Source organism: Cyphellophora attinorum (genome assembly GCF_001299255.1).
Source record: "Cyphellophora attinorum strain CBS 131958 chromosome Unknown Contig63, whole genome shotgun sequence".
Taxonomy (NCBI): Eukaryota; Fungi; Ascomycota; class Eurotiomycetes; order Chaetothyriales; family Cyphellophoraceae; genus Cyphellophora; species Cyphellophora attinorum.
In genome coordinates, this window is record NW_017253291.1 from 18,541 (window position 1) to 44,756 (window position 26,216).

The 26,216-nt window shown below is 53.6% G+C and overlaps 10 protein-coding genes across 10 annotated transcripts; 6 read left to right on the forward strand and 4 right to left on the reverse strand.

The window, feature by feature from the left end:
* Nucleotides 1–717: 717 nt before the first annotated feature.
* Nucleotides 718–2,487, forward strand: AB675_4898 (uncharacterized protein; the record flags this gene model as incomplete). Its single annotated transcript, XM_018145066.1, has 1 exon — nucleotides 718–2,487. The coding sequence occupies one exon, from the start codon at nucleotides 718–720 to the stop codon at nucleotides 2,485–2,487; it is 1,770 nt and encodes a 589-aa protein (XP_017994336.1).
* A 2,461-nt stretch (nucleotides 2,488–4,948) lies between these two features.
* On the reverse strand, nucleotides 4,949–5,673 carry AB675_4899 (putative NADPH-dependent methylglyoxal GRP2; the record flags this gene model as incomplete). Its single annotated transcript, XM_018145067.1, has 2 exons — nucleotides 4,949–5,572; nucleotides 5,626–5,673. 2 exons carry the CDS (start codon nucleotides 5,671–5,673, stop codon nucleotides 4,949–4,951), a joined length of 672 nt encoding a protein of 223 aa, XP_017994338.1.
* A 2,082-nt stretch (nucleotides 5,674–7,755) lies between these two features.
* On the reverse strand, nucleotides 7,756–9,114 carry AB675_4900 (putative epoxide hydrolase; the record flags this gene model as incomplete). The annotated part of the gene is made up of 4 exons (XM_018145070.1): nucleotides 7,756–7,848; nucleotides 7,898–8,646; nucleotides 8,695–8,843; nucleotides 8,891–9,114. The coding sequence occupies 4 exons, from the start codon at nucleotides 9,112–9,114 to the stop codon at nucleotides 7,756–7,758; spliced, it is 1,215 nt and encodes a 404-aa protein (XP_017994328.1).
* Nucleotides 9,115–10,683: 1,569 nt separating this feature from the next.
* Nucleotides 10,684–11,639, forward strand: AB675_4901 (Protein alcS; the record flags this gene model as incomplete). The annotated part of the gene is made up of 3 exons (XM_018145071.1): nucleotides 10,684–10,954; nucleotides 11,016–11,267; nucleotides 11,317–11,639. The coding sequence occupies 3 exons, from the start codon at nucleotides 10,684–10,686 to the stop codon at nucleotides 11,637–11,639; spliced, it is 846 nt and encodes a 281-aa protein (XP_017994326.1).
* A 249-nt stretch (nucleotides 11,640–11,888) lies between these two features.
* Nucleotides 11,889–15,464, reverse strand: AB675_4902 (putative esterase/lipase; the record flags this gene model as incomplete). The annotated part of the gene is made up of 4 exons (XM_018145072.1): nucleotides 11,889–12,868; nucleotides 12,917–13,393; nucleotides 14,430–15,035; nucleotides 15,089–15,464. The coding sequence occupies 4 exons, from the start codon at nucleotides 15,462–15,464 to the stop codon at nucleotides 11,889–11,891; spliced, it is 2,439 nt and encodes an 812-aa protein (XP_017994337.1).
* A 599-nt stretch (nucleotides 15,465–16,063) lies between these two features.
* Nucleotides 16,064–17,265, forward strand: AB675_4903 (uncharacterized protein; the record flags this gene model as incomplete). Its single annotated transcript, XM_018145073.1, has 2 exons — nucleotides 16,064–16,585; nucleotides 16,642–17,265. The coding sequence occupies 2 exons, from the start codon at nucleotides 16,064–16,066 to the stop codon at nucleotides 17,263–17,265; spliced, it is 1,146 nt and encodes a 381-aa protein (XP_017994329.1).
* Nucleotides 17,266–17,553: 288 nt separating this feature from the next.
* AB675_4904 (uncharacterized protein) lies at nucleotides 17,554–18,039 on the reverse strand (the record flags this gene model as incomplete). The annotated part of the gene is made up of 2 exons (XM_018145074.1): nucleotides 17,554–17,676; nucleotides 17,728–18,039. 2 exons carry the CDS (start codon nucleotides 18,037–18,039, stop codon nucleotides 17,554–17,556), a joined length of 435 nt encoding a protein of 144 aa, XP_017994323.1.
* Nucleotides 18,040–18,982: 943 nt separating this feature from the next.
* AB675_4905 (putative transporter) lies at nucleotides 18,983–20,865 on the forward strand (the record flags this gene model as incomplete). The annotated part of the gene is made up of 8 exons (XM_018145075.1): nucleotides 18,983–19,131; nucleotides 19,186–19,279; nucleotides 19,327–19,451; nucleotides 19,522–19,780; nucleotides 19,844–20,107; nucleotides 20,157–20,323; nucleotides 20,380–20,614; nucleotides 20,662–20,865. 8 exons carry the CDS (start codon nucleotides 18,983–18,985, stop codon nucleotides 20,863–20,865), a joined length of 1,497 nt encoding a protein of 498 aa, XP_017994324.1.
* Nucleotides 20,866–21,910: 1,045 nt separating this feature from the next.
* Nucleotides 21,911–23,899, forward strand: AB675_4906 (putative sterigmatocystin biosynthesis monooxygenase stcW; the record flags this gene model as incomplete). The annotated part of the gene is made up of 6 exons (XM_018145076.1): nucleotides 21,911–22,071; nucleotides 22,129–22,152; nucleotides 22,205–22,240; nucleotides 22,306–23,535; nucleotides 23,606–23,657; nucleotides 23,720–23,899. 6 exons carry the CDS (start codon nucleotides 21,911–21,913, stop codon nucleotides 23,897–23,899), a joined length of 1,683 nt encoding a protein of 560 aa, XP_017994332.1.
* A 1,206-nt stretch (nucleotides 23,900–25,105) lies between these two features.
* Nucleotides 25,106–26,131, forward strand: AB675_4907 (uncharacterized protein; the record flags this gene model as incomplete). Its single annotated transcript, XM_018145077.1, has 1 exon — nucleotides 25,106–26,131. One exon carries the CDS (start codon nucleotides 25,106–25,108, stop codon nucleotides 26,129–26,131), a length of 1,026 nt encoding a protein of 341 aa, XP_017994327.1.
* Between the last annotated feature and the right edge of the window lie 85 nt (nucleotides 26,132–26,216).

Genomic DNA, 26,216 nt, shown 5'->3' on the forward strand with positions numbered 1-26,216 from the left:
CGACCGAGTCCTCACGGCCAGCTTCTAGTGTCATTCTTCAACCACCCACCCTTCCTCTTTGAATGCACTCACCGGCTGCAGACGTCTCGTGAATCTACCCAGGCTGTACATGTAGACATTGCTTGCCTTTACCATACCGAAAGCGTCGTGCGCTGCTGACACCGCCCATTGCGTGACAGCGAACCGTGGTCCAATGCTGCAGGCTTTAAAGTTCTCTTGGGCTCTCTTCAGAATGTGGCATAGTATATTTCTCAACTCGGGGCTTTTTTCGATCGGCGGAAGGTGTGCAGTCTTTCTTGACAGCCACATGCGTCAACGTGACGTGGCTCGGAGGGTGCGAAAGTGGCCTTATGGAGGTTGAGAAGCATCGAGAAGGAAGCACTCAATGTATGAGTGCTCGATTCGGTCTCATGGACAGTCATATCTGGTTGGTGCACCGAGGACGATGTAGGGGCTTGTAGCTGGGCATGCTGTTGATGCCGAGAGCTGTTTGGTAGAATGTGTTCGTCAGAACGATGCCAGAGCAAGCGCAGTTCTTCTGGCGGGAGACGCGACAACGCGTTGCGCCTCGGCTCACCTGGGCAACCAAATTCTCCTTGATCACGTGCTCGCCCGTCAATTTGGCGTCCGCACCTTCCCCGCACTTGAAATTCCGGACGCGTCAAAGGCAGTTGAGCTCGTCTCTCCATCATCACATCCCGCAAACTCATCGACAAGATGTCGTTGGCACAAGCGATGCGTGATCCCGGGCAGTGGCTCGAAGATGTGTATCATGAGATTGATCAGAAGATGAGTGAAATTGAACGCGCTAATATGGAGAATAGCACGAAGATGAACGAACTCGCGCGTGAACAGAAAGCGCTTGCGGCGAGATTGCTAGAGCTCGCCAGCCGCTATGCGCAGGCTCTCTATGGTGAGGAGTTCCTCGACGTCAGTGAGCAGATGCAGAGCAACAGACGTGCGCAAGAAGAGAGTCACAGAAAGGTGATAGAGCTCAAGAACGCAAGAGTGGAACTTGAAGAGAAGTACAATACACTCATGGACGCAGGTGCGCTGTGGCAGATATTTGCGGACGAGTATGATGCAAGACCCAGCACCTTGTTCGACGTCGCCGATGAGTATGAAGCAGAAGAAGTCGCAGATGAGGAGCAAGGTGCGTTGCATGAGCGTGCGACTGATGCGCGGAGAGAAGAGATGCTGGCGGACGAGCGTGCCGTTGCAGCAAGACCGCAGGATGAGCTATCCTGGGTCCCCGACCATGGTCGTTCGGAGTGGAGTGAAGATGATGTTCTTATGTCCGATGGCATGACCGGCGATGAGCAGTTGCTGTACGGTGGCGAAGATGAGAGCTACGACAATGATGACGAGCAGCACGGAGCAGAGAATTCTGGGGCTGACTCGAATGAGAATGTGAGTGAAGTCGAGCAGGTCGAAGATGACCTGGACTACAATGTGCGAGATGACCAGCGTGATCTCGCTGGAGCAGAGCAGGATCACGAAAGCCGTGAAGATGAGGTGGATGAGTCGGTGTATGCGGAGGAACAATATGGACATGACGTGGACGAACCGGGCCATGACATGTATGAGCCAGTACATGAGTTGGACGAGTCAGGCCGTGGAATACACGATTCGGAGGATGAGACGCGTGACTCGGAGGATGAGATGCGTGACTCGGAGGATGAGGTGCGTGACTTGATACACAAGTTCAGTGGACGTGAGATCAAGCTATTGCGGAGGAATGGAGCTAACTGGTCGTTGCCAGCTGAAGCCCACAGTGCTGACGCAGAAGGTGCAGTACGCGCAGAGCAGGAAGGAGCCGCCGTTTCGTCGGATGACAGCGCTTCGGTAAGTGACGTCCTACTGGAGGATGAACGGTTGACGGGCGACGCAGCAGATGTGGCAGCTTACGATGATGAAGAAATGTACGAGGCCGTGGCGGATGACCCGGATGCAGACGATGAGATACCACATCATGCGGACTGGAAGGACACGGCAGAAGAGCTCTTCTTGCTGGCCTTCGAAGCGACAGATGAGGACGAGGAGGACTTCAGAGCACAACTGAGGCATCGAATGGAAGTGGCTCAAGATCTTGCGAAGCTGGAAAAGGTCGTCGATGAGTACTGCATTGGGGCGATGACGGCCGCAGCTGAGGTGCCAGGGAAGTGCTTCTTTGGTAAGCTGGCGCGCTACGGCAAAGTCAAGGGTGGGCCAACGAGCACTCGTGGCAGCTGTCCTTTCTGCAACAAGTACAAGAAGCAGAATTGTTACTTTGTGTATCTTGCACCGGGTGTGCATTCTGGATATGGTCCGCGGATCGGAGGCATCATACCGGATGACGGAAGCCGCAAGTGGGGGCAGCAAGAGCCTCGTACGGTGACTATCAATGGATCCCAGGTACGGTGGATAGTCAAGAAGAAGAAGCAGACAGGCAAGGTGGCAGGGGAGGCAAATCCTCTGTTTGACGTTGGGAACGGCGTGCTGATCTGAGCCGATCAACAACACCGTGTCGGAGGAAGAAACCCCAAAAATTTTGGCTGATGATGAGTTCCTACCTCTCCGTGGTATCAGCTAGAAACTGTTGACTGCGCGTCGGCAGGCTAAGAGGAACTCCGAGCGGAACGTACGATGGAAATCTGGATGCACAGTGCAGATTTTGTTGTTGGAAACGATGTGACAGGGGCGGGGACTATGGCGAGTGTGAATGAACAGAATGTAACTTCGAAAGCCACAGCTTGGACAGGTATGGCGCGAATACTGGCAGCGTAGCGTTCGTAACTTCCCTCGGGATTCTCTACGCTTTCAACAGTCCGCCAGTTGCTTCGTGTCCGCATGATCTAGCCACTTCGTCGTATTCCCCGGCCTGAAGCATAAGGCCGGACCTGCAAGGTGAAGCAGCGGAATAGCTCAAAGAAGTAGCGGGCCCGAACATCAGTGATGTCAACCGGCTTTGCTGAAGGCGCCGTGCAATAACCTTACGGACAACGTTGGTGGGCGTGTCGGGTGGAAGAGGAAGTGAGCATTGAAGTTATATCGGTTCACGTAGCCGCCGACTACTATTGATGGGTGTAGGACGGAAACCCGCTTGTTCTTTCGTGGCGTTCCGCGTATTTGCTGCCTCTCTGTAGGGCTCTCAAGGTGAAATATATCTATACAGACGAATCAGCTTTCAGTGTTGCGGGCAGCTCAAGGACGTTGCACAGCGACTCTTTGCTCTGCTGGGAGCCCTACCATCAGGCTCGTTGCTCTCTCCAGCGTGCTTTCCGCTCCTTCCTTGCAGCATGCGTGGCTATTGCGTCTTTCGGGGTGGAAAGAAGGCGCGAGTCAAGCCGGATGACTGCAAGCGATGGACTTGAACGGCGGCGGAATATCCCCGCATCCTTTGACGACACCAACCTGACACTCCACAAACCTCGAGTATACTGTATCGAGACCCGACATCGCTGGGCGCGTCTCTCCTGTGAGCGTCTTCCTGAGTGGTTCCGTAATCCGCATTCCAGACACCCGACCCAGCGGCCTCGCCGAGAACGACGCATTTCGCTGCGACATCAGAACCCGATTTCGGTAGAAACTCTCGACGCGCAGGCATCACGACAAGCCGGCAAAGCTACGCATGCAGTCTCCCGACGTGCGCGATGATCTCAGGCTGGTGTACGGCTATGGTATTGGAACGTCCGCTTCGTCGCGGTCACAGCTCTGCTATTCTTTCAGACGCGTCGGGCGCGAGCAAGAGGAGGAATAAGCGATCGTGCCCGACTTGAGCTGCCGCTGTACTGCGATGAGCAGGACTACATCCGCGAGCCATGACGCCTCGAAGCCCGGATAGCGTCTCCGCCACGAGAGCCTCGAGCCTTCGCACATTCAAGAGCAGGAAGCGACGCATCTCATCAACCCATCATAGCGAAGTCTACCAACACCTTTTGTGCACATCCTCCAAAGCTTCGAACGGACAGGTGCTCGGCGGGTGCATGCCATCAGCTATGTCCAAGACGAGAGGCACAATTAGACGGACCCATCGAAGCAAACTCAAAGCTGAATGAGCAAGGTGGTCCTCTCCACAGATCCACTGGACCCGCAACCAGCCATGCAGCTTCAAAATCAGTTCCGATGTGACTTCTCAGCACGTCTCCTATTAGCAAGACCTAGATGCCGATGGTGCTGCGTTAGTCAGCTACCAAAGCAATGATCCCACTTGCGGAGACTGCTTTACAGAGTCCTGGTCTCTCACTTCGATCACGGATGGAGGAGCTTGCCCATTTACTCCCTCGGTTTCTTGATCAATGCTGGATGCTCGCGCACATCGCATAGCTATCCGATCGACCAGCGCTTCGATATCAACTGGTTTGGAACTTCAGTCTAGTGCGGTGCTCTCAATATGGAGACGGACCAGCCCCAGGACAGCATAGGCGACACGTGTTTGGTCATGACCACCATCAAAGTCAGAATTGCACACTGTGTTGGGACGCTCGGCATATTCTTTGGCTGTCTTCATGTCTACCGAGACGATGGAAATACCGCCTCAGACGACATGTCTGACAATAACTCGTGCGGTTTACCGCTGGACACTGCCTACATGAACGCTGCTTGTGGAAGCGACTTCGCGACGTTGCCAATGATGAAGGCCACCGATGCCGATATGCCACAACACTGAGACCATATCAACGGCACTACTTCCTGCCTTCCAGCTGTAAGATCGCCTGAGCAGCATCTGTGATCGACTCTTCAAGAGATCTGTACTCTATACCCAAGACCTCCTTCGACAAAGCGTTATCGAACCCGTACGGAAAGTCTTTCGGTAGGATTTCAACATTCTCCGGCAGACCTGCGTTCAGTTGAGGCAAGCTTTTTCGCAGCGTTGCGACTAAGTCAGAATTGCGATACAACCCTGCAACCACAAAAACACGCTGCCCAGCTGCGGCGTCCCGTTCCAACGATCGGACATGTGCAAGAGCTAAGTCCCGTACGTCAACCCATAGGACGAGAGGCGACGGCTCCATACCACCTTTGCGTTCTCCGCGGACAAGTGCGAGCACACCCTGACTGGACGTATTGACTGAATTGAGGCGTCCGGCGTATGAAGAATCGGTCCAAACACAACAGGTGGCGTAAGTGTGGTGAGCTCGAAGTGTGACCGCTCGCTTTTCATGAAAGCCCATGCTGCCTCTTCAGCAAACTGCTTACTGGCCTTATAGGCCGTGAACGGGTGTCCACTCAAGGCCTGATCCATCGTCAGTCCGCTCCAGTGCGACTCGTTGTACACCTCTGGGTGATTGCCGTCCCTACTCATCGCCGCGAAGGAGGACGTGATGACTACCCGCCGGACTGATTTGCCCTTCAGCATCACCGAACGCAAGAGGCCCTCTGTTCCCATGATTGCGGGATCGATTAGGTCCTTCTTGAGATCGGCAATGTCGAAGCGGAAAGGACTGGCAGTATGTAGAACGGCATCCAGTGGAGGCTCCTGATCTACTGCATCATCGAAAGCGCCAGGAACCGCAATGTCTTCGACGATCACAAAGGAGAGACGCTTGTCGGGGATGCCAGCGAAGCTCTCGACCAGTGATCTGCCTTCTGGCTCGACCGTACAGTGAAGACCACGTCATGTCCATCATCAAGGAGTGCCGCTACACAGTGAGACGCGACAAAGCCACTTCCGCCGGTCACCAGGACTCTCATAGTGGCTGGGTTCGATCGGTGTGCCTCGTATCCAGGAATTTGCTGGACTGGTGGACGATCTTAGCTTTTGCCGTCGACGAAAGTCTGTCCCAGAGCAGATCGTTCGTCGTCGAACACCCGATCATCTTTGTGCTATATCATGAACTGAACGACTCTCCGTCAGTCCGCCAGCTCAAGCATTCAATTTGTCAGCTTGATCCCACCGTCGTCAGTCCTTCCTAGCAGGGAGCCGTCCATCAGCGTCGAGACGCAGTCTGTTCACACTGAGGAGCTCGTGATCAGTATTCCGAAACACAGATGGTGGATGCATTGCCAGGTCCAAATCTGCAGGCAAGACCCGTTCGTGCGCTACTGGACCCAAAAATCTGAGGAGCATCAATGGGATCATGCTATCAAGGCGAGTGCAGAAAAGGTTGCCAGGGTACAAATGCCTGCATTGGGCCTAGCGAAAGCTGGTAGGACACGGCGATTGGCTGTGGTCAACGTCTTTTGCAAGGCGTTCGATCAACTTTAGTCAGCAGCCCAGGCCAGCTGTACCAATCTTTTTCCAGCTGGCCCGCGAGGATGATCTGTCGCAAACTGCTTTTCTACGAGCACTATCTGTCGCCGGATCAATACCACACCAATCTGGTGATCAGGCAAAAGGCGTGCATTCACGCACCATTCTAGGAGTTCGGCACATCTGGGGCTTGCGAGCAGCGATTCATACTGCTCCGAATCGCAATGTCGTTCGAGTTCATACAACATCAAGCGACGGATACTGCTGCGCTGAGCCCCACAAGCTATAAGCGGGTCTTGAGGAAGTCGCGGCAAGCAAGTGCTCTCACCAGACAGAAGGCAGGCATTAGAGTTGTCAATCAATTGCAACTGCCACAACATCTGTTGTCGTCGACGAGAATTCCGCGGACGGTGACCCAGAGCGATACTTTTGTGGATGCTACCGCACACACGACCGCATTGCTGTGGCGTGGCCGGCTGCTGGACGCTCGGAAATACGTCAGCAGCGAGACAGACAGCGAAATGTGTAGGTATCTCAAACTAGCTTCTGAATGCATTGTCGCGCGTCTGGCATGCCCACAAGCTCACACAGCATATAGAGATCGTATGCTTGGGCTGGCCGAGTCGCGCTACCTGCTTGCAGTGCAAAGCTTGTCGAACGCCCTACGGAATGTTGTGCAATTGGAGTGGGAGATGTGGCAAGCCGCCCTGCTCTTGACTCTGTTCGAGGTATAGGCAGCCCTCAAAGCACTCTGGCCGCTACTGATGAGTGACGCTCTAGCTCATGCAACCTAACGCCAGGGCACGATTCGGTGTCCACATTCAAGGCGCATCTACGTTGCTTGCAAATCTCAGACCGGCTGGCCTTGCTTCTGTGAACCACAAAGGACTGCTGGTGGCACATGCTCAGATCATGGCAAGCACCAGCAACGCGTTGTTGCAACAGACACTAACGAGTGCAGGTCCTTCAGTGCATGCTAACGAGCAAGGACTGCTTTCTGTCGCAACCCGAGTGGCAGCGGGCGCTTGCATCGTCAATTGACTCGGACATCACATCTGGCCCCAGATCTTGGAGTTCTGTTCGGCTCTGCATGGCCTCGGCGTTCCTCCCTGGGCTCTTCTGCAGAGTCGAAGCTGTTGTGACGCAAGGCCTACCGGCCCGCCCAGCACTACACGAAGAGTTGAGGCGGACTATTCAAGACTACGATGACTGGGCTGTGGCATACTTTGGTCTGAAAGGCTCATATCATGAAGGCACCCCGTTACCGACCGCGGTGGACGATGTAGCTACCATGTGGAAGTTTCTCGCATATTACGCTATGTGCAATCGACTGCTCGTGGCCGCATCCTGGGGACACCAAAGAGAATCAGAGCTTCGTGCCGTTCGTGCTGCCCGGGCTATTTTGGATGATAGTGGCACATATGGATCGTCTTCCGTGCATGAGTTGGGCATGGCGCTTTCCGAAAACGTAGCACGCTCGATTGCGGACACCTCTGTTGACTGGCTGTGTATCGACAGAGCAGGATCAAGGACGAGGTTGTTTCGGCATTGGTCCGACTTACTCGGCCGAGGCGTATAATTGTCTACGCGGGCCCTGTTCTCCACACCTGAGCGACAAAGTCCTCCAAGTCCTTCAGCAGAGTTTCCGTTTGTTCCACGGCTGCAAAGTGGCCTCCCTGTAGCAATGTGTCAGTGGCAGCTGGGCTTGGAGACACACACACACACCTTTTGGTGTTCCCGATGGAACACAAGATCTCCAGTCGTTTCGACCCATGCTCGAGGGATAGGTGCCAGTTCTTTCGGAAACCACGAGAACCCCATTGGCTTGTGCACATACCATTTCGGATCCTCGTGCGCGCCAATCACTCCTGGGGTAAAGAGATGCCGATAGGGGTACAGCGTCGTCGCGAAGGTATCAGTGAACCAGTACAGCGAAATCGATTCGAGGATTGTATCGATGTCGGGTGTCTCATCAGTCCAGTCGACAAACTTCTCTCCGATCCAGGCCAGTAACGATACCGGGTTGCTGCCCACCACAAGCGCAATGGTGCTGGGTTTCGTGGCATGCTCCAGAGCGTACGCTGAACCGAGCCTGTGGAATGCATCTGCGCGCTTCAGTCCGATCTGTTCCTGCTCTGAGATGACTGCACCAGGTCGGAGGGTGGCTGGTTTGGGCATGATGCAGAAGTTCATGTGTACGGCCTGGCATGCCTTGTGCTCGGCTGCCATCACTCGGCCGACTTTGCTTCCGATATCACCACCTTGCACGATATACGTCCTGAAGCCAAGGCTTTCCGTGGCAAGCTTGTTGAACAGTCTTGCGATGTCGCTGAGGTAGAAGTCCTTGTCGGTGGGCGGAGGGGATGAGAATGCGTAGCCTGGCATAGACGGGGCGATGAGGTGATAGGGAAGGTCCTGCTCCGAGTAGCGGTTTCTCAGAATGTCGAGCATGGGGAGGAACTCAAGGAAGCTGCCTGACTGCGAGTCAGCGGCGAAGAATTGCAGGTTAGGGACGATCTCACCTGGCCAGCCATGAAGAAGGAAAATAGGGATGGCGTCCTTTCGCTTGGAGAAAAGGCCAACGAAGTGTATGTTGTATTTTCTCCCATCATCGTCGGTGATCTTTGCATGGTACGCAGGGAATGAGTTGATGTACGTTTCATGCTTTCGCCTGGATATTGTCAGAGGAATAGGGTGTCCGGGGGCGATATTGCGGACCAGGCAAATTTATCTGTCCAATGCGATAGCGCTTCAACCAGCCATTCGCGCTTGACACCCAAATGACCGTCGACAAGAGTGTTCTCGAACGTCGTTCTGTTGACACGCGATCTCTTGATTAGGAGCGTCAGATCGTCGAGCTCGCTCGCAGGTACATCGACCTCGAAGGGAATGAACTCCCCACGAGCTGATTCGGGAATCAGTGAGAAGGGTTTGGCTGCCATCTTGCGTAGCTCAGATGGTAAAGGTGGGTATGGAGAGCCTCACAACCACCTTCGCAGGTCGCATACTGCTTTTTAGGCGTCGGCTGCTGCGTCGATGGCATCGTGTTGCGACGGCATGTCCTAAAAATTTGGACTACTCTGGAAGTCGTCGGATTACTCATGGCCGCGAAGGATAGCCTTGCAGGTAAGAGCATTGAGCGACCGCAGAATCTCGATGAGAATCGGCAGAGCGTACGGATGCGACTTCCTGAATCAAGATCACCTGAAGCTGCGTGCGTCAGTCATCTGCAAGGCGTCAGCAGTATTGGAAGTGGCCACACTGGCTAAGCTGCGGCTGAAGAGGCTTTTGGCATTCTCATTGATCGATCGCTGCCGGAGTGCAGAGCCATCAGACGTCGTGGACGAAGGTGACGTAGACAAGGCTCTGTTCTGCCAAGTGTCAAAGGTAGGGCGTTCACGTCGAATACGAGTTGGTCTGCTGATTACTAAGAAATTCCTCCATGTGTTGAGGGGAAGTAGCAATGCGGCGGCCGCCGTCGAGCCGGCATCATTGAAGAAAGAAAGTCCAAATGGCTATCGTTCGTTGACGCGTACCTTGTTGGCGTTGGTATAGTTGTATAGCAAAAGTAAGAGACGTGGGAGTTGGAGTAGAGTCGGACAGGTGCCAAGGGTACATATCACTCCAGCCGTCCAGGCGCACTCTCCCACTATCATTTTGCTCTCCTGCGAAATGACTCTTCTCTTTTTCCGCACGCTTCCATTGCGTGTGTCCGCTTCTTACTCCTGTCGGGTCTCCGCGCGGCGCTTCGCTACATGGTTGTGATCACAATGGCTGAAGGATGAGTTGGCGCATCGGCTTGAAACTGTCGTCCTTGTGACTCAAGATTGGTACCCGGTCTGGACTGAAGCTCCCTCGGATATCATTGTGGTTGCGAGTTCAACGTTGTGAGATGCAACACAGAATGCGAGACCGCCCTTGCAAGATGCGGAGGCATCGTCGAATGTGGAGTGCTCGTCAAAGATTCGATAGATGGCAAGCAATCAGGTTTCGGCGGCGTCAAGCTTTATTGAGCATTGATTACGTAGGTGAGTTCAACTCGAATCTACTCCTCACTCTCGCACGAATGCAGTTCCTGTCGCTACAACCTTATGCCCTTTAAAGACGCACCATGACGGTCTCGGGAAGACGCTGGCGCGATCTCGAAACCCTTGAAGCTCTTCAAAGACTTTCCGAGAGCCCCAAATACGATCGTGTCAGATTCTCCAATTCAGACGGCGAGTTCCCGAGAACTGCAAGTCGCGATGATTGGGCGATCGCAACGACGACCTTCCCATAACGGCAGCCACGACAGATTCTGGGGTAAGAGGAGAGTTTTGCGGGGAGATGCGTAGCTTGGGCCTGCTGTGCGGTGCTCTTCCGAAGAGTACGTGTACGCGAGCAACCGACCCCTTGCGGGACATGCTTTCAACCTGTGTCTCTCGATTTCTGCTCCCGATTTCGCCTTCTTGTCTCCCTCGAACCACGCAAAACGAACTCCCAGCCAACAAGAGAACAACTCGTTGCTCATAATGGCCCACCACGTAGAAAAGAACGACCCGGAAGCTATGGAACGTGGTAGCAGCAATAGCAACGGCAACCGCCTGGACGTGATCCACTCAGAAGATCACTTTCGAGAGATCCTCACCAAGACCATGACAACATCGCCAGAGCTGTTCGAGAAGTTGTACCTCAACCCGAAGCGAGAAGTTCCCGGTGATCTGCGCAAGAGATTCGCCAACCCTACACCTTTGGGCATCATGGGCTTCTCAGTCGCTGTGTTTCCATTGTCAATTGAGCTGAGTACGCGCTTTCGACTCTTGCTCGTTCGTCAAGCTCCGGTCTCGCTGACATGAATGAACAGTGGGCTGGCGCGGCGCAGGAGGTTTCGCTTCGGCCACAAATGCCTGCAGCATCTGGTTCGGTGGACTCCTCCTGTTCTTTGCCGGTCTAGGTGAATTTCTCCTGGGCAACGACTTTTCCTTCTTAGTCTTCATGGGTTACGGTGCCCACATCTTGACCTTTGCCACCACATTCGTCCCATCTTTCAACGCCGTTGCCTTTTATTCGGATGGCGATCCAGACAAGGCCACAGCGGGATTTGCAGCTAGCTTTGGTACGAGATTGAACCCCGACTCCATCTCCGGTGCTGATAAGTGCAACAGGCTACTATCCCATCGCCCTCGGAATTCTGTCGCTCATCTTCTTGTTGGGAGCACTTCGTACCAACCTGATCTTCGTGCTCATCTTTGTGTCTGCCACAACCGGATTTGGTTTCGCGGCAGCTGCATTGTTCTACACCGCCGAAGGCAAAGCGGACATCGCGGCTACATGTCTTGTTGCAACCGGTGCAGGGTTCTTTGCGGCGGATATCTTGGGCTGGTATCTCTTCCTGGGCATGATAATCGATACTATGGAGCTCCCGCTCCCGAGCCCGCCAGTCTTCGACCTCACCAACGTCATCAAGCCCAAGAAGAAGCTGGAGTAGACGCTGGAATGGACGGTCGAAGTATGAGGATGATCCAATCCCACATGGCGTCGTTAAGCCTACATGTATAAAATAATGCAGGATAGCGTCGCGCACGGCATCAGAGACATTCCCAAGCTCTGTAAGGCCTAGGCAGCAGCACTGACATGCCTTTTACTATACAGCAGGTGACGAGATGAGAAGCACAAACCTGAGGCGCTTGAAGAATGGAACTCTGCTGAGCAACGCAGTTGAGTAGCCTGGCGCCTGCTATATCCTTGCCTGCATATCTCCCTTCCCGTTGACCATGTCCCATATGATCTGACCTTCGTCGTATCTTGTGTCGTCCCACAGATCCATGGTGCCTTGATCTGTTAGTCTCAAGACCACACTCGAGCCCGTTCTCTGCCATTGGACGTCGTGCCCAGCAACAAAGCGGGCAAAAATGTCATGCCATGGCTTCAATATGCGCTTCTCTTCGTCCTCAAGACCGTCGCCTTGGCCATCACCCCACCACCAGATTGCAGTGTCTGTTGCGTGCGTCACGCCCCATGCTTTGGGCCAAACCTCATCGACACACTTCGCACGCCATTCGAATCGATACCTCAAGACATCCTTTCCCACGACGAGTCCTGCTTTCGCAAGCTTATCGACAAATCCTCTTTCGAGACAATGAACCTGTATATCTGCGTAGACTTTCCCAAAGAGATCAACCCAGTCACTGTAATTACTCGACAATTCAGACCCCGGAGCATACAAGCTCAGTATATTCGCTACCTTGGACGCTGGATAGTCTGCGCAGAGCCGCTCGTATACAGCCTGGTATGAATTCTCGGGGGTCTTCCAGGCTCTGTAGAGATTATGCTCGTCGCGATTCTCACCCATCATGAGTTTAACTCCTCGCCTCTTCATGCGTGCACCGTAATCGCCGTTGTTGATTTTCGTTATCAGTGCTGGGTCTATGAAGTGACCATCAGATAGACCCCGGAATTGAGAGCTTCGCATGGCCTCCACGGCTTCAATCAGCTTCGACGAAGGAATTTGACGCAGTAAATAAAGTTTCTGTGATGGCGACTCCGAGGATGAGATATTCAGCTTCTCCAACAGTTCGTCGAAGCCAATTTGGTGGTCTTCCAGTGTCTTGGGCTGCACTCCAGGCCCATTGGACCACATGATCGCCCTCCTGACCAGAGACTTTGCGTCTGGTAAGAACAGATCGTACGAGAGTTGCTGAAAAACAGAATGGGCTCCTTTTCATCTGACGTTAGAAGTGACGCAGCAAGTACATTGACACTTACCAGCAGAGTAGCCGGCGATGGTAATGTTGTTGGGATTCCCTCCGAAGGCCCCAATGACGTCCGCTGTCCATTCCAAAGCTGTTCTTTGATCCCAAAAGCCCATGTTGCCGACAGACTCCTGCTCCTTTTTCGCCTCCCACGATAGCTCTTTGCTTGCCAAGAAGCCAAAGAGATTGACTCGATATGCAGGACCTACAACAATTGCGTTTAAGTCTGTCTCCTGGAACATCTGGGCCATGGCATCAACGCTCTTGGACGCAGAGCCGAACTGCAAGAAGCCGCCGTGAATGTAGAACAAGACAGGCCAACCTTCCTCTGGCGCCGATTTAGAGGGAACCCAGATGTTGGCCTGCAGACAATCCTCATCCCATTCGGTTCGTGGAGTATCAGCCTGGACGCCTGGCCACCCTGGCTGTGGACATATCTTGCAGCCCTCACAGTGCGGCCGAGGGTTTCGTTCGTCGCCATAAGTGAAGTCTGCAGGCAGTGGAAGCGCACGCCGAAATCGATGACTGCCTGTGGGAGGCAGAGCGTACCTCAGACCACCAAAGTACCGACCAGCCACCTTATCCGATCTGCTGTCGACGAGCTCACGGCCTTCCACCCAGCCTAGCCTTGAGATCCTCTGAAGGCATGGCCGTTGGTTGTACGTGACAGCCATCCTGATGTCCTGAAGCCACCTGAGCTTGAGCAGCGCTCTGTCTGAGTCCAAGTGCTGAGAATATAGTGCCACCTGCTCCCAGAATGGTTGTCTGGATGGGCCACCCAGTAGACAATGGTGACTCAGCCGAGAGGGTGATAACTTCGGCTTCGGCCATATCATGAAATGCCGGAATCACTCCAAACAAAGAAGGGCCAACAACAGCGCGAAGAAGGAACCCAGGCTCGCACGCCGGAGTTCACGCACGACTATCGGCGACTCCGTCGGTACCCTCATTTGCATATGCTTCGAAGAGATCGAGCTTTCCCAATGCAGGCAACGAACGCCGGATGAGGCATAGTGGTGCGAGTTCTTCCATTGTACGTTCCTCGGATTGGCTGCTTGTACAAACAACGTCTGTACACTCGTCCTAGATACCAGTCGACTTCCTGGGCTCCATAGCTGCTTTTTCGGCATCATGACAGAACGTTTGGTGCATGTAGCGTCTTCACTCTTCCATCGATGTCTGGAGCTCTTTTACAAGTTCGTTGCACTCTTCCAAGAGCAATGTCGACTCAAAAGGGTCAACAAATCCAAGGTAGGCCGTCAGAAGCCGGTAGCAGGTGTTCCTGTCCCTTCCGGGGAGCTTCTTCACAGCGCACAAGATTCGAGCAACCCTCCACATCAGCGGGCAGAAACTGTCCTGGTTCGTCACTCGGGCAACAACGAGGTACAACTCTTCCGGGTACACAGTATACTCTTGCTCCCGCTGCCTAACGTCGGCTTCTATGGTCCGATAACAGTGATCCACGCACAGCGTAGACGTTTGGAATTGATCAAGCGCAACGAAGAAAATGAGACTTGCGAACTTACCTCGCCACCATTTGCCAATCGAGTAGCGATCTTGTTTGTGTGACGGTCGTTGAAGAACTGCCAGAAGGGGTGGGCTTAGCCGTGACGAGATATCTGTGCGACTCCGCAGGGACTGATCAATCGCACAGAGGAATGCCTCGAGTTCGTTTGGTTCTGGAGCGCCTCGTGAGGAAGGAGTGTTGAGCTGAGCAACCGAAGCTACCACCGTACTCAACACAACTCCTTCCAGCCACAGAATGAATGTGTAGAGGTCTTGGTGCATTCTCAGACGATTGATGCCACCGTTGATCTCGATCATCCTGCGAAGAGCGTTCCAATGACAGTCCACCAGCTCATACTCATGCCGACATTCTCGTAGATTGGCTAGTACTGCAACTGCCAACATAGTGCTGGAGGCTGGAGCGCTGGGAGAATGTGAAATCTGCGCGCTTACCTCGCGGAGGGCCTTGTTCTCGAGCTCGGCAGAGTCTATGGGTGCTGCTTGACCCTCTTCGTCCGTGAAGTTGTTTGACATCAGGGCCAAGAAGGCATTGAATGTCGCAGGAGTCTCGCGGTAGGCGCGGAGAAACTGCTGGGGCAGTTTTGACCCACCCCCATATTGGAGATCTTGGAACAGCGATCAGTAGAGGTACTTACGGAGCGTGGAAGTGTCACCGTACAATACTGAATCAAGATCTCTTCCACATCGGACTGTCCGTCTTCCAAGTCGGACTGTCCACTTGAGTAGTGTACGAGGTCCGCCGCATCTTCAGATGCGGCAGTGTCGTCCGATGTCGGCGATGGAAAGGCTACACTGCCATTTCCGCGGAGGCCAGAGTCCTTGTCGCTATTCTTGTTGGGGCCTTGAGCGTAGCCGCCCTGGGAGGTAGAGACCGTTCGCAGGCCTGGTGGACGCTTTGGAGAACTCGTACAACGCTTTTGCTTCTCTGCTGGGTTGGGTTGCCAGAAAAGCAGCTGCTTCTCGAATGCAGCTAGTGAAGACCCGGCCTCGGGGACCTTGCGGCTGAGACGGGTCCTGCGGTGCCGCTGTCGCATCACATGGACCGTATTGCTTCTTGTGCGGACTTACTGCGTGAGTCCATCGGAATGAAGGTAAGGGATCCCTCATTGAGGTTCGCCATATCGAAATGGAACCTCACGAGCCTCGTACTTCAGCCTGGATGTAAGCTCTTCGGCCTGAACGGGAATCTCAGTGCCATTTTGGGCAGTTTTGGACGGTGGTAGTTCCTGCGAATGTCATCGAGGTCGCGAGGAAGATGCAAGAGGGATGGGTACTTCAGCTTCGCCACGTTCAGGGTCTTCCTTGGCGGTCGTGCGGGGCGGCCTGCCAGAAAGCGGCACAGCAAGAGTGGGAGCAGGCTTCAGAGCAAGCCACCTTAGGCCCGTTATAGCCATCCAATGCTGCTTTCGGCATAGTAGATGAGATCGTGAACAATGCTGTCCATAGGCGGGCTCCCCTTGTTTCTCCAGCTTCTCAGCTGATTCCGTCCAGCGAGGATGTGTAGCATCGCTCGCATCAGAAGAGCAATCGACAAGATAAAACAACACCTCAAGCCCAGTCTTGAAGATGACACGTAGACTTCATCAAGAAGAAGAAGCACGACTTCTGGCAGCTCTGGGACCTATCAGCCATCATGCTGCAGCTCAATTCGGATCATCATTTCCACTTCGAACTCCTGCGTGTACTTGCGACCACGAGGACGTACGGAGCAGATGTCGCTGAGGTGCTGAATGTTTGCGAGCGTATCAAGCCTGGAGACTTCGAGAGCTGGTACGATGAATTCCATAAACTCGCGTTGTGGGTTGAGTCGTCGATCAGTGAGAAACGTGTCCACGACAAAATCACTCTGCGAGACGCGTACTTCCGGATTGCGCGCTATCACTTTTCGTCATCGTTCTTTCTGACCGGGGATCCATCAGACGTGCGCAACTTTGACACCTGGAAGCTGTGGACCAGCTACTTTGATAAAGCCGCAAGCCTGCTTGATACACCGGCGGAGCGATTCACCCTCGATGCGGGCGACTTCAAAATTCCCTTGATATTGCTACGAGCTACGACGGGTGACAGCCCACGGCCAGTTCTGATCATGAGCAACGGCTTGGATGGCTCGCAAGAGGAGATGCTTCACTTTCACGCTTCGCCGCCCTTGAGCGAGGTTATCACGTTGTCCTCTACGAAGGACCGGGGCAGACCACTCCCATTCGAGATCAGAAAATGGGCTTCATCAATGAGTGGGAGCGCGTCGTGAGCCCCATTGTGGACTGGCTTGAGCCACAAAGTTTTGTCGACCCAAGGAAGATCGGTCTCCTCGGCGTGTCATTAGCAGGATATCTAGCCGTGCGGGCTGCAGCCTTTGAACACCGGCTCGCCGCCGTCATTCTCAATGACGCCATATTTGATGTCTCTCATGGTGTTGAGATCATCATTGGCGAAAAGGCTATGCAGTACGAAGCGGCTGGCGATATCGATGCGTTCCATCGACAAATTGAAGAGGAGGGCCGCACAAACACCAAGTTACGCTGGCTGACGAATCAGCTCCGATGGGCGTATGCTACCAAAACTACACATGAAGCCCTTCAGCAGGTCAGAAGAATGACTCTCGTTGGTCTCTTGGACAAGGTCCAGAGTCCTGTCTTTGTAGGCGACGCGGAGGGGGACCTATTTATCAAGTCCGAACAGCCTCAGCTTGTAGCTGAAGGCTTGGGCAGCTTGGCCACTTACAAACAGTTCACGAAGGCTGAGTCGGCCGACGCACATTGTCATCTTGGGGCTACGGTCTACGCAAACCAGGTGATGCTAGGGTGGTTTGAAGATCAAATTGCAACTCCGAATTGATGGCGAACTTTGAACCTATCCCTCATATGAACGTGAAGCCTGACGAGGTCTGGAGTGCTATATAGTTATGATCAATCGAAGGTCTTGCTCGCTGCGTACCGTAATTCTCGTGTGCCTCTGTAGTCGGGCCTCGCGAACTCAGCTCGAGGGTGAAAAGCTCATGTCGCATGCGTGATTGTACGGGAACGGCATGTCAAATAATCAGGATTCGTGAGTGCTACGTAAGCTAAGACTCAACTCTCTAGCTGCGGTCGGAGCGCAAATTGACCAGCGCCTATGCGCAAAGCGTCAATAATCGGGAAATTCGGTAGGGCCTAAAACCTCGCCCGTCTTCTCAATCTTAACCTTATCTTTTGATGGTATCAACACAAACGCCATCACACACTGTTCCTTGGAGGTATTGATCCATTGCTAGTCCGATGTCAGCAGGCAGAACTGATTTTCGCAGAGGACAATGCGTACGTGATTTGTTCCGCGTTGCACGACAACGCCTCCTTTCTGTACTGTGGTCTTCACGCCTGAGTCGAGGAGTAGTTCGATCTGACCTTCTATGACAATGCCAAAATCGATGCTTTGCGTGCGGTGCATACAATTGAGCTCATCGGGTACAGGGCCTTGAGGTGGAAAGACAATGGTCCGGCAGATCACACCGTTTGGATCAGTGATCCCGATGGGCTTCTTATACCATTCAGTGTATGGCTGTTCTGGGTAGGAAAGACGCCATCGGTTTTGTACATTGTTGCGGTCCCGTAGAATCCTCGCTCTGTGGTTCATTGTCTCGTGGGTTCAGGGAGGTCAGCTCTCTATCATCAACAAATACAGTTGTTCCATCCGCATCGTGGCCTGCGATAAGTCAGATGAATGGATCGGACAAGACGAGGTTCATATTTGCCTCACCGGTCACGACTCTTCTAGTAGTGATACCTGGCATGATTGATTCGCTTCGTATTGATCGATGCTGCTGTCCAGCTTGTCAGATCCGATGGAGAAACCCTCGCCTCTGACCCAGGTACGGCCCTTTTATGCGTCTCATCCCGCACATTCAATACTTGCACCCGTCAGTCGTGACATCGTTCCTCATACAGGATCAGTAAGCGTGCATTCAGTGTTCCACATACATTGGATCTGACACGTGGGTCGACCAGAAAGTCTGAATGTGCCGTGACGAATAGTCGATGGGCCGTCGGCGACGAAAGTATTGCCGTTGAAGGTCCAGAAGCTGATGGTCGCACTGAGAGACCAGACCAGATGAATGGGCCATAGTAAGTCACCTAGGATGGCTGCGAACAATGCCGGACCGATGCCCGATTAGGCACATAAGCCCTTATTCGGTTTAGCTCGATCCCCCCTCGTGCCGTCAGCCACGAAATCTCGGAAGTCTTTCCACCCACCTCATGCCTACTACCTCACTCTTTGAAATTCAAGACAATGATTCCAAAGTCCTTGGCTTGGAGCAGGTAAGTAGCAAGCAATGATAAGTCGCATTCTCGGTGATCTGTGGGGGATTCAAAGCATCTTAGGACCCGCAGTATGGGGAAAGTTTAGATAAGAAGGTTGGCAGGGCAGAGCACGCTCATGTAAGGAATTGCACTCACTCGAGCGAAGTATATATGCCTAGGAAGGCCTCTGGACCAAAAGACAAGCTCTGTCCACATATACACCTCAGTTACGATTCTTTGCCTTGAAAGGTTCCATATCACTTCGCAGAACTCCGACCATGGCCACAGTGAAGGTGGCAGACGGCATGGCAACAACGAACGCGTCGGACCTCAAGCAGCCTGTTCCTGACCAAGTGGCCGAAGGCGAGCTTGAATCCCTTGTCGACGATGGCAACGACCCTAAATTGGTGCGGCGGATTGACTTGTGGTAAGTTAGAGTACCAGATTAATGCTTCCAATGAACTGACAGATATATATCAAGGCTCTGTCCCATGTTGGCGCTCTCTATGGCCTTGCAGTTCATCGACAAGGGTGCCCTGCCCGCGGCATCTATCCTCGGCATCGTCACAGATCTAGTATGTACCATCGGAGAGACCCGCATCATATTCTGATAAACGTGAAGCATCTGACAGGCACCGAGTATTCCTGGGCGAATTCGATCTTCTACTTTGGATACTTCGCGTTCACTTACCTTGTACCTTACCTATTCGTCAAGTACCCTATTGGCAAAGTACTCTCGGCGACCTTGTAAGCTCACAGACCCCAACCCGGTACCACTCAGTAGGAGTGTGACACAGCTGACCTGCTAAACCTATAGCTTGGCCTGGGCTTTGACTGTTGGGGTCCATGCTGCCTGCAAGAACGCCGCAGGCCTTATGATTGTACGCTTTTTCCTTGGTTTCACTGAAGCTGCCGTTGCTCCTGGATGCAGCTTGATTCTCGGGATGTGGTACAAGCGCGAAGAACACGCGTTGAGGCATGGCTACTGGTATATGGGCACCTCCCTAGGCATTGCGCTCACAGGGCTGATCTCCTTCGGGATTGCTCACATTAAAAAGGGCTTGGGGGCTTGGAGGGTGAGTCACGCTCTCACAGTATACTGCTCCCAAGATGTCTGGACTAACAAGAGTTGCATCTAGTGGTTGTTCATTACGCTTGCCTTGATCAGTCTGGTATGGGCCGCGCTGATGTTCTGGCTACTGCCAGACACGCCTGCTAACGCCCGCTTCCTCTCAAAATCTCAAAGAGCTCGAGCAGTTGACAGAGTCCGGGTCAACGAAATGGGTGTCAAGACCAGCAACTTCAAGTGGTACCAGTTCCGAGAAGCTATGACCGACCTCAAAGTGTGGTTGCTGGTCTTTTATCTGGTCGCAGTCTGCATCTGTAACAGCTCTATCACAGCGGTATGCTGTTCATTCCGAACGGTTCGATGATTGACTGATCCGTGTCTAGTTCTCGCAGATCGTTCTTGTCGGACTCGGATTCGACGTCTACCAGACCAACCTGTTCAATATTGCGCTAGGCGCACTCACGGCCGTGGTTGCCTTCAGCTCAACTCTACTCTGCACGCGTGTCACAAATATCCGAGGCTTCGTATGCGTTGTCCTGTGCTGCATTAGGTAGGTGCATGCAGCTCAAATGCTCATCCAGCTCCTGGCTAACCGAAGATTTCCAGCCTGATCGGTAGCATCCTCGTTCGGTTTGGACCAAATCTTGGCAGCAAGTTGGTCGGGTTTCTGCTCTTCTATGCATATCCCTGCACCGTCGCAATTGCTCTGTCCTTGATTGCCTCGAATGTGGCCGGCTTCACCAAGAAGACTGTGGCTACGGCGATGTCATTCGTCGCATACTGCTCCGGAAATATCATTGGGCCCTTCCTGTTCTTCGCTCGAGAGAAGCCCAAATACCCTGTGAGTAAGAAGCCCTCCGTTGCAGACACCCCTGACTGTGATTGCAGAGTGGGTTCAACGCGACGTCAATATGCTTCGGAGCTGCCATCGTCCTGATGCTAGCATATGTCTTCGTAGTTCACAGAGAAAATCGTCTCCGTGAGCGTGCGCATACCCCTGGCGACGTAGTGCTCAACGACGCATCGCAGCAGGAAGATGCCGCCAAGGACCTCACGGATGGCGAAAACCCACGCTTTCGCTACATGGCTTGAACGATAGGATGAGAGTAAACATTTTTTCGGGGTTCGGAAAGCCTTCAGGGGTAGATCGCAATAGTGACGGGCCAAGTCAGCTCCCAGGCCGTCACTGGTCTGAATTTGAAGCATTTGGGCAGGTGACGTGGAATCGTTCGTTGTGTAAGGGTCGGCTCAGCGGAATCACGATTCTATGGCACATTCAGCGAAGCTCCTCAACAATGTCAGTGACCGCTGTGGTCGACTGCATCACATCCAAAGGAGTCTGTTGATGGAGGGGCCATTGTGTACTCTACTCACATAACAAAGAAGTCTCTCGTTCACCAACAAGTTTTTGTCGACATTTTGTATCACAACTACCCCCTGCGCACAAGCCGAGCGCCACGTCCCATACTGCGACGCATTGAACAAGGCGGTTGCGTTCTCCGTCTAGATCTGCCCCATCCGAGCGCTTTCTTCCTGCCCTCCAAATTCCCCCGCCTCCGGCCTGTGCGAGTGGACATTCAGTCAGTACACTGTAGCAGTGATGGGACATCTGACGTGCCTGTAATGCCGTATCGTAGAGTCCTTCATAACGTGATGACAAGTCTTCCACAGATAAGCGTTGAGACTTCCAGATGATGGCAATGGACTCAAGTGTAGTACTCCATGTACAATGTCCCGAAGAGGTATCGACTTTCCGAATTGAGAAACTTCAAGCTCTCCCAGTATCGGACGATGGGTGGAGGAAAGGGAGACTTAGTCCACATCCTGATTCAGAGATAAGACATTACGAAGCACAGACTGTGGTCATTTTGAATTGGCCGAGGCGGCGTCGTTTGATGCGTATTCCAGAGGGCTCGAGAGACTGTGGACCATCTGAATCAAGCACCTCCGTGTGAATGGTTTGATGATTCCGGATGCACCACTGGCGTTATCATCGCTGTGTAGCAGGAGACCTATCATTTCGCCGTAAAGGTCTTTTCTTTCCGGCATATCATATGTAACTGAGGTTGCCAACACGATTCACCACCCCGCCAGCGCAAGGACGCCTGGCGTACAGAGCAAAAAGCGACTCTCCAAAATGGGCGACGCTGGCGTGCCGCAGTACCATATCAAGTCAGCATGGCACTCCAAACGCCGCCATCTCAGGATCATCACTATCGGAGCAGGAGCGACGGGACTGCTCGCAGCATACAAGACGCAAAAGCTGCTCCAGAACGTTGAGCTGGCCATCTATGAAAAGTTAGCCAGAGATCCTCCCTCCATCCAAGCTATTCACAGGGGCTGACATGTCGACAGGAACTCTGATATAGGTGGGACTTGGTGAGCACAAAGCCCCTGATACCGTCGGATGGACGCTCACTAGAAGCCATAGGCATGAGAATAAGTATCCCGGGTGCGCGTGCGACGTGTAGGTAGCAAGTCAACTTCATGTCAGGTCGTTTGCTACGTTGCTGACGAGTGTTGCAAATCCAGACCTGCACACATCTATACCTACTCATTTGAACCAAATCCGGACTGGTCATCCTACTATGCAGGATCCGCAGAGATCAAGCAGTACTTTGTGAACTTCGCCGAAAAGTATGACTTGAACAAGTACATCTGTCTTAACTCCAAGGTACTCTCGGCGGTCTGGGACGAGGACAAAGGCATATATCGGCTAGCTGTTGACAGAAACGGCAGCGTAACAACCGACTGGTGTCATGTTCTGATCAACGGCACCGGAGTTCTCAGCAGGTGGAAGTGGCCTTCGATCCCCGGACTGCATGACTTTAACGGGACTTTAGTCCATAGTGCGAACTGGGATGAGAGCATCAAGCCCGATGGAAAAAGAGTTGCTATCATCGGTACAGGATCCTCAGCGATTCAAATCGTACCTCAGATCCAGCCGAAGGTCAAGCAACTAGTCTCATTTATGCGGTCCGTGACGTGGATATCGCCGCCGTTCCTGGCCGACAGTCTGACGCCAGGCTCCAGTTCCGGCTCATCGAATGATTACTCAGAGGGCGACAAACAGCACTGGCGACAGCATCCAGAGGAACTTTTGATGTATCGCAAGAAGCTTGAGGCCGACTTCAACGGTATGTTCGATATGTTCCTCCGCGACTCGCCGGCCTCCAAACAGGCGGAGGAGAGTATGCGTACGGAAATGCATCGTCGTATTGGTCCTGGGAACGAGGAACTGAAGCAGAAGCTGATACCGACATGGCCACCCGGATGTCGTAGACTGACTCCGGGAGAGGGCTATCTGGAGGCTCTCGTTAAGAACAACGTAACACGAGTTCACAAGGAGATTGTGAAGGTCACCGCAGAAGGGGTCGTGGATGATAGCCAACACCTTCACGAAGTTGACACCATTATATGCGCGACTGGATTTGACGTCTCGTTCAGACCGTCCTTCTCAGTCATTGGTGTCGATGGTGCTGACATGGCGAGGGAGTTCGATCCACATCCTCACGTCTATCTAGGGATTGCGGTCCCTAAATTTCCGAATTACTTCACCGTTAATGGCGTCTTGGGTAGTTGGACGGTCGGCACGGCGCTGAACTCGATTGAAGCGTGCCTGGATTATATCTTTCAGTGTGTCAGCAGGATTCAGTCCGAAGACATTCGCGCGTTGGAAGTCAAGCTCGAGCCGATCAAAGACCTCTATACGCACGCAGATGAGTGGCACAAGGGATCCGTATGGGGAGCAGACTGCACGAGGTAAGAAGCGTCTCGTCCCGTCCATTTATCTCTTCCTTCACGCATCGTGATGCTGACGGTAGATGTCCAGCTGGTACAAGAACGAGGCTGCAGGAGGTAAGGTGATGGCATGGGGTGGTTCGGTAAGTACCTGTTCCTTCTCAACTCGCTTCCAGGTAACACTGCTTCTGACCGTCTGCTTCAGGCATTGCACTACATCAAGACGATGGAGCTTGTACGCTGGGAGCATTACGCTTTCCGCTATAATGCGCAGAACTCATGGGCTTTTCTGGGCAACGGTCAGGTCGAAGCGGAGATCATGAGGGACAAAGATGGCCTCAGTCCATACATCAGGAATGCCGACCAGCCATGGTCGATTGCGTAGCATGCCCGAGCAGAAGAATGCGAGTCCGAGTGACAAGAAGCAAAGTATAGAACAAGATTTGCCCGTGGAAGCTGGGATTCGCGCGCTGACGACATCGGTTGTTTATCTGCCAAGCTTCGAAGGCAATCACGATTGCCTTGCTGTTATCTCCAACTTTGACTGCGCCCCGCGTTGTTCTGTCGCTCTATCACTCACAGTACTCGTCAGCGGTGACTTCGTCGCAATCTCGAGCTTCCTCTTGGACGCAAAAAGAGTATGCTCGGACGGGATGTGGTCTTCTCACAACGAGAGATTGGTGCCCGGCCTGTCGCGTTGTCTTCGTGAGGGTCACAGCCCCGCCGATAGCCTATCGTTGGTTACGGCACGACGCACACGCAGTCTCTGGAGTGTCTGGGAGATCTCGCACGCAAAATAGACGAGACTGCACCATCTTGCAGCACCGAAGACGCGTCGATTATTGAGCCAGAGCGCGTGAGTCTGGGGTGACTCCCCAACGACTCGGTGGCCGCCCTCGGGCAAAATTGATGTCACCGCAACAAGCACGCGTCGCCGAACAAGAGCCTGTAACAGATTGATTTCAATCTCCCGCGACGTCGCCGACTCCCTTCCTCGCTTCCGTGGTGATGGCAGCTTCACCATACGTAGGCCTCATAGCCGCAACTCAGATGAATGGACTTGTCGCCACCAACCGCGCCGAATCGCGCCAGCTCGCAGCGCCTTGCACATCCCGCCTGTCGCGTCCCAAGAGACAAATCTCGCTGACTCCGAAGTTATTGAGGACTACATAAGCCCATGAATAGTCTTGGAACCATGAATTGTCCACCGGACTTGACTTATCTGGTGCACTTGGACCTCCGCTGCTCGAGTATCGCTGAGGCTAGATGAAACATTACTGATTGAGAAGTACAGTATGGCATGAGCGCCGACAGATTTGAGGCCTAACTGTCAGCAGGTCAGCAAAATGCGAGATGATCTCGGATCTTGGCAAAACGAGCTCGCTTGCCCAGCGTCGCGCATGATTGACTTCATGGCGCTTACGCCGAGACATCACGCCATAGGGCTGTCCTTAAGGTATTTCCGCGCCAACAAGAGAGGGCTGCTTGTTCATGCCACAACGATTTAATCGCGGGCCTCTTCAAGAGTTTATAGTCCCAAAACACATGCTCCTCTTTCCTGCACTGACGAAGCACGAGACAAATCTCCATCATGTCTTCTGTGGCCTCTGAAAGAGTCAAGTCCCTGCACGACCACTTCGGGAAGCCCAATGCGCCGATGCGACCCATCCTTACATTCATCAACGGTGATGTCTCCTGGCTGATCTCGCTGCCACGCCCGGCAGCCGAGCGGGCCAGTGGTCCTAAGAAAGCCTACTACCACGTCGCCATCGACCCGTGGTTCGGGGAACAGTCGGCTGTCGGCTTGACCGGGCTGCTGCTCCGAATGGATCTCGGTGCCCCAGCAGCCATTTCCTCACGCGTCGAGCTTGACGCCGCCGTTGTCGACATCGAAGCCGCCGCGGGACACGTGCTCGTGCCGACCGATGCTGCGCCAGCCGTCGATGCTATAGCGCTGACCATTGTCACCGCAGATCACACCGACAAGCCGAGCCTGCTCGAGTTTGCGCCGCGTACGCCTGTTTTTGCAGTCGGTGCCGCTGCACGGTCGGTGCAGGGCTATGGTCACTTCAATACGGTCGTCCAGATCGCTGGCGGCTTCGATCCAAGCACAGCGCCGTGGAAGGAGGCTTCGCACCCGGGCGCACCGCTTCCTGACTGGCTGACGATATTTGCGCCGGCTGTGACGCACCTGAACAATTTTGGCCTCGTCATTATCACATCGGCCGACCCGAAGCGCCCCGAGGCCATCCTTAACGCGCCGCACGGCATCGCGGCGAGCGAGAGGTCCATCCAGGCGTTAGCGGCGCTCGAGCCGCCGGCTGTCATACTGGCGCTGATTGCACCGGTGAAGCAGGCATTCTTCTTCAATAAGTTGACCGTCTTCGGCGCGGAGCAAGCAGTGCGAATTGCGGACGAGACTAAGGCGCGATACTGGCTGCGGACGGGCGACCTGGTCAACTTGAAATACGGCGGGCTGATAGGCTACTGGTTGAGCGATGTTCATCACGATGTCGAATGGGGGCGGCAGCAGCTAAGGAAGGACTTCGGCGAGCGTGTCTTCCAGACGGCCGAGCCGCTAGCTGTGCCGAACGGTGGGACACTGGTCTTGGCGTAGGCACGTCAAGTTGGCTCGAGCAGATTAGGGTTAGGGTTAGGGTTAGGGTTAGGGTTAGGGTTAGGGTTAGGGTTAGGGTTAGGGT